This window comes from Oncorhynchus mykiss, chromosome 9 (genome assembly GCF_057628025.1).
Source record: "Oncorhynchus mykiss isolate SJ-2025 chromosome 9, ASM5762802v1, whole genome shotgun sequence".
NCBI classification, from domain to species: domain Eukaryota; kingdom Metazoa; phylum Chordata; class Actinopteri; order Salmoniformes; family Salmonidae; genus Oncorhynchus; species Oncorhynchus mykiss.
In genome coordinates this window covers 47,006,245-47,015,699 of record NC_143030.1, presented here as the reverse complement: position 1 = coordinate 47,015,699, position 9,455 = coordinate 47,006,245, and the positions used below count along the sequence as shown (strand labels likewise).

Genomic DNA, 9,455 nt, shown 5'->3' with positions numbered 1-9,455 from the left:
TGACTAGCCGCTCAGGCATAAAATATCATATATACTCTTACAATCAAAATGGCTCCCAACACGGTGGACCTTTTCATTCTAAAGACACACCTACAGTTTGACTTACTAACTAGGGCCTTGAGCTAGCCTACAGCACCAGGTCCGGTCTAGTAGGGCTTTCTCACTGACAACAGACAATTGACTTGTGAACCCTCTCAATCACGTGTGAATGTCAAAAACAAGACTACATGGTGAGGCAGCAGCAATGATTCCACCGGTGGAATTAGGGTGACCACATCTAAAATGCCCAAATGCAGGACAAGGAAAAGATTCTGTGGGACATTCGCGGAACAGGGGACAGAATACATTTTTGGGGCAGGTTAATGGATCACGTTCAAATGGTGACATAGTTCTGCTGTATGAAGGTCACTGCCTGTTAAAAGGGCAACCCTTAGTTGCTACATCAATTTTTGGACTTATAAATGAATGATATGTACCCATTGATTCTTGAAGAATATAACGTGTAAATGCCTCATGAGCATAGTTCAGCTGTCGTACCCCATCAAAACCCAAAATATAACTTGTTTTATTGACTCCAATGTTTGTAAACAAACTAAATGTAAACAACCTAAAAACCTGATTAAAATTATTGATATCATGGATGGTCAGCCCTTGCACTCATAGCGTAGTGGGTGGATTCGAGAGTGGTTGCATTTCTCAAGCCCCATCCCTCAGCTTTTTACTGAAACTGTGGCGGGGAGGACACTTTGTTAATGTTTCAGTTAAGGATTGCTGCTTTAAACACCTTTAATAGAGTCATAGTGTTATTATATGGTGCAATCCTCTAGTGAGTGAGTTACTTTTGTGCTGTTAATATCAAGCAACGTTGAGAAAGAAATTCTTAGTATTGCAAACAAAAATGAAGGTATTGATAGCAAAACTAAATATTGCAAGGAGTTTCTTTCAAAATGTGAGAACAAATGAACGTATATGGATGCCCCAAAAATAGTTTCCAATGATTTTTTTTTGTATGATAACGCAATGAAATAAAATGTCTTTGGTTATGTTACCCTGGCCTTTGCTTTTGCTGCCTTTTCTTTCCAGTTGCAAGTTTTGGCACATTCCAACAACATAGTACCCTATATCCCACTGCTGGTTGGTCCCTAGATGGGACACCAGATGTAGGTGAAATGTACATATGAAACTTCACACACGTCCGACAACCACGTGTCTGATTCGTGAAGATCCCCCCCCCCCCAAATGTTTTATAAGGGCTCTCTCTGAACAGTCAAAGGGAGTTAACTTCAGGCATTTGAAGACCCTCTGCAGTATTGCAGAATTATGTTTTTCCTCTTTGTTATCTACATCCATTTCAGAATGCACATCTCCTCACAACTGGTTGCTCTGTAAGCCTATCAAATGCATCAGGTCACTCTCCTGAAATCTGGAGGTCACCCCCCACCACACCACAGGAGGTTGGTGGCACTTTAATTGGGCAGAACAGGCTCATGGGAATGGTTTCCATGTGTTTGATGCCATTCCATTCACACCATTCCGGCCATTATTATGAGCCGTTCTCCCCTCCACTCACTAGTGGGGTCCAGGCTCTATTGCAATGTGATGATGCAGAGTGTAATGGACAGACACAGACAATGAGGTCTCACCACCTTGTTCTCGGTAAAGACAGTTTTAGCTTCATGAACTTAGTGCAACTCAGCTTACCCTATCATACAACTCAAAGGCTGTTTTGCCCCCCATTTTGTTTTTACATTGTCTACAATGTATAGCTCCAAATATGTTTCCAACGATCATGTCAGTCTATTTGACCTTCAGGCATTCTGAATTTCAGAGTGGTTACCTAAGCCCCATCCCTAAGCGTACTAGCTTAGCAAACAAAGTGGAAGGGTCAGGCTGTTGAAATTAAGACTTTCAAGTATGTAATTCACTGACATTTAGCAATGAGCTCCAGTCAAAGATTTCCTCTTTCATCTGTAGCTCTAGCCTAGATAATACAAAAATGTGCTTTTGGATGGTATGCACATCCCCGTCACAAGAGGGCGACATGATACTTTGGTCGCTTCATGGGTTGTAGTTTTCTTGACATTTTCCAAGTCCCATGTATTTCTATTTTGTAGTACCCGCCAGGCCGGCATGTCACGTCTCTGCACATATTTACATTTTAACAAAAAAAGACAGACGACAAAGGGGGAGGGCTCATAGCGATAAAGCAGACCATCAAACAAAACACTTATAGGCCAGACATCCACAGCAAACGAATCCCAGGTAAACATTGAAACATATACTGAACAAAAATATAAACGCGACATGCAACAATTTCAAATATTTGAGTGAGTTACAGTTCATAAATTCATTAGGCCCTAATCTATGGATTTCACATGACTGGGAATAGAGATATGCATCTGTTGGTCACAGATACCTTTTAAAAAAAGTTAGCGGTGTGGATCAGAAAACCAGTCAGTATCTGGTGTGACCACCATTTGCCTCATGCATGCAGTGCATGCTACACATCTCCTCCACATAGAGTTGATAAGGCTGTTGATTGTGGGCTGTGAAATGTTGTCCCAGTCCTCTTCAATGTCTGTGCCAAGTTGCTGGATATTGGCGGGAACTGGAACACGCTGTCGTACACCTCGATCCAGAGCATCCCAAACTTGCTCAATGGGTGGTGATGTCTGGTGAGTATGCAGGCCGTGGAAGAATTGGGACATTTTCAGTTTCCAGTAATTGTGTACAGATCCTTGCGAAATGGGGCCATGCATTATGCTGAAACATGAGGTGATGGCGGCGGATGAATGGCACGACAATGGGCCTCAGGATCTCGTCACGATACCTCTGTGCATTCAAATTGCCATCAATAAAATGCAATTGTGTTCGTTGTCCGTAGTTTACGCCTGCCCATACCATAACCCCACCACCACCATGGGGCACTCTGTTCACAACGTTGACACCAGCAAATTGCTCGCCCACACGACGCCATACACATGGTCTGTGGTTGTGATTTTGGAGGCGGCTTATGGTAGAGAAATAAACATTACATTTTCTGGAAACAGCTCTGGTGGACATTCTTGCAGTCAGCATGATTTTGCATGCTCACACAAAACTTGAGACATCTGTGGCATTGTATTGTGTGACAAAACGGCACATTTTAGAGTGGCCTATTATTGTCCCCAGTACAAGGTGCACCTATGTAATGATCATGCTGTTTAACCAGCTTCTTGATATGCCACGCCTGTCAGGTGGATGTATTATTTTGGCAAAAGAGAAATGTTCACTAACAGGGATGTAAACAAGTTTGTGCCATGTCTGGGGTATTTTATTTCAGCTCATGAAACCAACACTTTACATGTTGCGTTTATATTTTCGCTCAGTGTATATGTTACAACTTTTATCACAAGCTGTAACGTATACATAAGGGAGAGTTATGGCTTTTTGCATTATCCAACTGTAGTTAATTATAAATGTAGGCAGTACTCACGTGGTTTCATCGAGCCGGAGACTGCAGATTCTTTTGTTCAAAAAAATCCATCAAAAAAAACGAGGAAGACGGACAGACACTAGAGAATCAGGAAATCCTTCTGCAGACGTTAATTAGTCACCGAATTAGAAGTCAAATAATCGGAACTCGAGAGGTTTAGCAACTTTTAGTTGGAGAAAGCGAAAGTTTTTCATCGGTGTATTAGCTAGCTAACGTTAGTTAACGTTACCCAAGGTTTGTGTCTTTGTTGAGATATCGATAGCTCACACTAGCTGGCCTTAGTTAGTGACGTTAGCTGGCTAGCTAAATTAGCTAGCTAACTAATTCATTTTTTTATCCAGTGAAACCGTGCACTGTGTGGCTATTTTCGTATTTTCCCGTAGTTTAATAGTTGTCTGTTGCTCAGTAGGTAGTAGCCTCAGATTATGTTAGCACAAAGACAAAGAAATGCGGACAACTGAGTGCTAGAATTCATTACTAGCGCGAGTTGCTATGTTAATCGTGCCTAAGATAGGTGGCTTTCTAACTTGTGTGTACTTGGACTTGAATTTAACGTGTAAATGACAAGCCATTTACGCATAGTTTTCCTTTGACTGTTCACATGTAATTCCTCTCAAGAGCATTGCGTTGACAGCAATTCAGCAATAATAGTTTGGTTTCGGTTGTATTGATATCTAAATGCATGTCTTTGTTTTCACCCCCACTTTAATACAGATATTTTGACAAACATGCCACGCAAGAAGGTAACAGAAGTCTCAGGGAATGGTGGGATCAAGAGGAAGAGGGCAGGAGGCAAAAAGAAGGAACGGGAGTTCAGCAGTGATGATGAGTTTGACGATTATGAAGAGCAGGAGAACACAAAGAAACCTGGCAAGCCTGCTACAAAGTCAGGCCTTCAACCAGTCACTGTCGCAGACGATATCAAGGAAAAAATAGTAAGTCCTCCTGACCTGCATTAGGTTGTCGAACATTGTTAAGGTAATCAAGGGAGGGGGTTTGTGATGTGACTATAGAATTGTGGTTAATGTGAATGGAAAATGTAACAATATGTTATTAGTCACTTGTAAATCAAGGGTGCTTATGCAGTGCTAGAACAAAACATCAGGAGAAACGTTAAGATAAAGCTGATCCCTGTATTGTCATTTCTATAGAAACTTGACTTACCTAAAGTCAAAGGTCAACTACTCATTTTCGGCGCCACCAACTGGGATCTCATCGGAAGGAAAGAGGTGCCAAAAGCACAAGGTATAAATAACCCTGCCCAGTCCTGTACATTGCTGTATGCAATACTCCACTTGGTTGTCCCTCAATAGCACTCGTGCTACCAACTTTGAAAGTAGTTTTTCCTGTCTTTCTACTGACAATCTTGAAGCAATCCTAAAAATTGACTGCAGTATTGAACTGTTCCTGTTTCTTATCAAATCAAACTTTAAAGTGCATTTACAATCGCAGCAGACTTCACGTTAAAATTGTGGTGTGTGGGGTCTCGCAGCGGCCTTCAGGAACCTAGGCCAGAACTTGTGGGGTCCTCACCGCTACGGCAGCATGAGTGACGTGCAGGTCAGCAGTGTGGTGTCTGGGCCCTGTGCTGCCCACAGCCTCCTAATCACTACTGAGGGCAAGCTCTGGAGCTGGGGTAAGAATGCTATACTGTAATATCTCATAGTTTGTACTTGTATGTATATGTGTCATAGATGTAATCATTCTAGCTTGTTTGAGTCCAGGAGAAAGGATCAATATTGACTTCTTTCTCCCTCTATCAGGTCGAAATGAAAAGGGTCAGCTGGGTCACGGGGACACCAAGCGCCTGGAGGCCCCAAAGCTGATTGAGGCCCTCGCAGACGAAGTGGTGGTGGCTGCAGCCTGTGGACGCAACCACACCCTGGCATTGACAGAGGGTGGCACCGCCTACTCGTTTGGAGAGAACAAACTGGGCCAGCTGGGCCAGGGCAACCAAACAGATGCAGTCCTCAGTCCAGCCCTGGTAAGCAACATCAACCTCATTATTCATCAGCCTAATTATTGTGGCTGATTTATTATAGGTTTAATATGGCCACATGCTGAGCTTGTGCTTATCAAAGCTTCTCCTTTCCCCTCTCAGATCCAGTACAATGGGCAGCCCTTGGTCAAGGTGGCGTGTGGGGCAGAGTTCAGCATGGTGGTGGACTGCAAAGGAAACCTCTACTCGTTCGGGTGCCCAGAGTATGGCCAGCTAGGTATGTATGCAACTAACGAGCAGGACTGGACAGATTTAAACTGTAAAAATGTTTTTCTAATGACACATTTTAAAGATTCACAATGACCCCTTCAAAAATCTTTCTAGATCAAACACTGGCATTGCACTTATTTTGCAATTTTGCAATTATTTTGTTTTGGGTTACAGGACACAACTCTGACGGCAAGTTCATTGCCCGCGCCCAGCGCATCGAGTTTGACTGTGAGACCATTGCACGCCGCGTGGCCATCTTCATCGAGAAGAGTAAGGACGGCCAGGTGACGCCTGTACCTAACGTGGTGGTCCGAGACGTCGCCTGCGGAGGCAATCACACGGTGAGGAGGGAAGACCAGGATGCGTATTCAGTCTTGGAGAACGATCAGTTTGGCCTTTTTAGATCATAATGAATAAAATGACATGTGGACCTGATTCTAGATCAGCACTCCTACTCTGAGACACTTTATAAATACAGGCTCTGATCCCTATTGTCACAAATACCCCTTGAGCCAGAAATGTGCATTTTAGAAATAGAAATCAAGCAATGGTATAGAGCTTTACGTCTCGCAATAGTGTTTGTGTATATTAGTGATGTTAGCGCGAGGTGTGTGTGTTTCCAGCTGATATTGGACTCCCAGAAGCGGGTGTTTTCCTGGGGCTTTGGTGGTTATGGACGGCTGGGTCACACGGAGCAGAAGGACGAGATGGTTCCCAGATTGGTGAAGCTCTTCGACTTCCCCGGGCGCGGGGCATCCCAAATCTACACTGGCTATCAGTGCTCCTTCGCTATAAATGAGATGGGTATGGGACACAATGCTTAACCCCTTGAATGTCGCACTGATGAGTAAATCTTTTTAGAATTATTTTATTTATTACCCCTATTATCAATTGATACCACTTTAAACCAAGAATACTACTGTTACTTCCCCACGTCTGTTGCTCTACCTGATATACACTCTGTACAAAACATGTCTCTTTCCAAGACAGACTGACCAGGTGAAAGATGCTATCTCTTATTGATGTCACCTATTAAATCCACTTTAACCAGTGTAGATGATGGGGAGATCTGGTTAAAGAAGGATTTTTAAGCCTTGAGAAAATAGAGATGCGGATTGTGTTTGTGTGCCATTCAGAGGGTGAATGGGCAAGGAAAAAAAGTGCTTATGGTACGGGTATGGTAGTAGGTGCCAGGCGCACCGGTTTGAGTGTGTCAAGAACTGCAATGCTGCTGGGTTTTTCACGCTCAACTGTTTCTCGTGTGTGTCAAGAATGGTCCACTACCCAAAGGACATCTAGCCAACTTGACACAACTGTGGGAAGCATTGGAGTCAACATGGGCCAGCAGCCCTGTGGAACGCTTTCAATACCTTTTAGAGTCCATGCCCCAACGAACTGAGGCTGTTCTGAGGGCAAAAGGTGGTGCAGGTCAATATTAGGAAGGTGTTCTTAATGTTTTGTACACTGAGTGTATATTGTGATTTTCAAGGGGTGTGCCAACTGATTTTGAACCTTACATCTGTCAGTCTAAACAGTGTAGCCATTACGCCAAAGAGTTGGACAAATTTTGCTGGTGTTTTTTGATAAGGAAGCCACAATATTAACATTTTGTGTGCAGGAGGGCTGTTTTTCTGGGGGGTCACCAATACCTCGCGGGAGTCTACCATGTACCCCAAGGCTGTGCAGGACCTGTGTGGCTGGAAGGTCCGCAGTCTGGCGTGCGGGAAAAGCAGTATAGTTATTGCTGCAGACGACAGCACCATCAGCTGGGGACCCTCCCCCACCTTTGGAGAACTGGTAAGTTTTAATTGGTGTATTTATAAAGCAGACTTCTCGCACCCAAAGTGCTGTAGCATTATAGAAATGTACTTGTGTGCTCAAGAGACTGCTGAATTGGCACACCTGTTCCGGCTTCACCTCTTATGACATGGGTTTTGTTACAGGGATACGGAGACAACAAGGCCAAGTCCTCCACTACTGCTCAGGAGGTGAAGACCCTGGATGGAGTTTACACTGAACAGGTGTGGAGCAGCAACAGAGAATGAAAACAGTGATGAATTTGAATTCCCACTCATGTATTCTGAAGATGGGAACTGCATTTAGGTACATGTTCACTCTGAAACTTTCTGTTGTTTGTGGTTGCAGGTGGTGATGGGATACGCACACTGCCTGGTCATCGCCAGACAGGATACTCCACAGGAACAAGACAAGCTCAAGAAGCTGCCAGAGTACAACCCACGCACGCTCTGATAGGGCACCATCCAGCTGCCTCACTTTTTTTTTTTTTTTTTTTACTCCAGAGACAACTGATTCTCTCCAGAATGCACCCGCCCTTTAGGTCACCTTTGTAAGTCATGATGGATGGCTGGGGAGGGTGGGCTCTCATGAATATGTATGCATACACTTTGAAAAACAAGTCGGGTCTAGGCCATAGATTCAGAGGTTAAATGAACAAAAATGTGCCACAACTAAGACTGAAAGAAATCTACTCTGGACAGAATACATCCTGCTCACAACGCCTGTCAGATTTCTACAGCTGGATAGAGGAACTCTACCACTCAACTCTCCCAAGCACATTATTCCTCTCTGGGTTCTACTCCTACCCCAAAATCCATGCAACTCCACTGAAGCGTTCACTATATTTTCATGAAGAGCAGGAGCAGTTGAAGAACAAGAGCAGTTGTTATTATCCTTCTGTTGAACTGATCAATGTCCTCTCCCTCACCATAACAGGTGCTACATCAGTCCTTCATTGGGCAGATTCATTTCCAAGTGAGGGATCACTTCAAGACCAACACTTCATGCCTTTTGAAATTGTTGTTTGGGGGTTTGGAGTAAATGTGTTTGTTCCCAAAGACCAATTGCTGAATTTAGTTTAATTTGTTCATGAAGTCCGTGGCAGTATTACTCTTTGTCAGGTCGATCTGTATGCATTGTCAAAACACAATGGGGATCTGAGACATGTGCCACCAAGTTGATGCTCTCCAGCCATTGACTTGTGTTTCATTCCTTGGTTTCTCTTCACTTGTATGATTAAATGTTGGCGTTGAGGATGCGCAACTGTCCCTCAAAGGCCAGTGTCTGCTTGTTGTCATTCCTGATGTTTTTTTTCTTAGTGACTCCTTTTTTTAGCCTGGGAAACCAGCTGTGGACACTGCAGTCTTGGGAATGAAAACCAGCATGAATGTGATTTTGGGAGGACTTGAGTTGTGTGCCTCTTTTAGTGTGAAACTACACTTTCTGCACTGTTAAAATTATTTTTCATAAACTTCTGTGTTGAGCATCCTAAATAATCCCATAAATTGTTATATTTGAAGGGGGGGGGGGGGGGCATGATGTATGACGCTAACCTGGTATTCCAAATGTATTGCCATGGAGTTTTGATGAAAACAGTGGAGGGGAAAAATCTGAATCAAATGCTACTATTTATGCTGCCCTAATTTGAATTGTGTACAGAAAATGAAGCTCTGAGTAGTCTGTTTTTCTGGCACAATTTGGTGAAAGCGCCGATGCCTTCAGAAAGCCTTGGTTTCCCCATTTACTAGTGGAAACACCACTGGTAGGAAAATGCAGATTTTTATTTAATTTGTCTGTAGAGCTCTCAATTACAGTAATCTAGGTGTGAGCAAAAAAAAGAGCATTGTTGTACAGTGCATTCGGAAAGTATTCAGACCCCTTTTTCCACATTTTGGTAAATTTGTATTCAAATTAATTCAAATTGTTCCCCCCCCCCCTGCAATCTACACCATCACATAATGACAAGGCAAATGC

The 9,455-nt window shown here is 43.4% G+C and overlaps 1 protein-coding gene across 3 annotated transcripts; it reads left to right on the top strand.

The window, feature by feature from the left end:
- Positions 1 to 3,255: 3,255 nt before the first annotated feature.
- LOC110532120 (protein RCC2 homolog) lies at positions 3,256 to 8,756 on the top strand. Of its 3 annotated transcripts, XR_016483281.1 has the most exons (12): positions 3,271 to 3,709; positions 4,190 to 4,410; positions 4,627 to 4,720; positions 4,968 to 5,111; positions 5,239 to 5,459; positions 5,577 to 5,691; positions 5,859 to 6,025; positions 6,308 to 6,488; positions 7,303 to 7,481; positions 7,628 to 7,705; positions 7,830 to 8,031; positions 8,418 to 8,756. XR_016483281.1 is itself a non-coding variant. In XM_021615738.3 (11 exons), the coding sequence occupies exons 2-11, from the start codon at positions 4,204 to 4,206 to the stop codon at positions 7,932 to 7,934; spliced, it is 1,491 nt and encodes a 496-aa protein (XP_021471413.1). In that variant the 5' UTR covers positions 3,256 to 3,709; positions 4,190 to 4,203; the 3' UTR covers positions 7,935 to 8,756. The 3 variants fall into 3 exon arrangements, 2 of the variants coding, with proteins under 2 accessions (XP_021471413.1, XP_090040465.1); XM_021615738.3 differs by having other exon boundaries at positions 3,256 to 3,709; positions 7,830 to 8,756; XM_090184339.1 differs by lacking the exon at positions 3,271 to 3,709 and adding an exon at positions 3,868 to 4,031 and having other exon boundaries at positions 7,830 to 8,756.
- Positions 8,757 to 9,455: the final 699 nt, after the last annotated feature.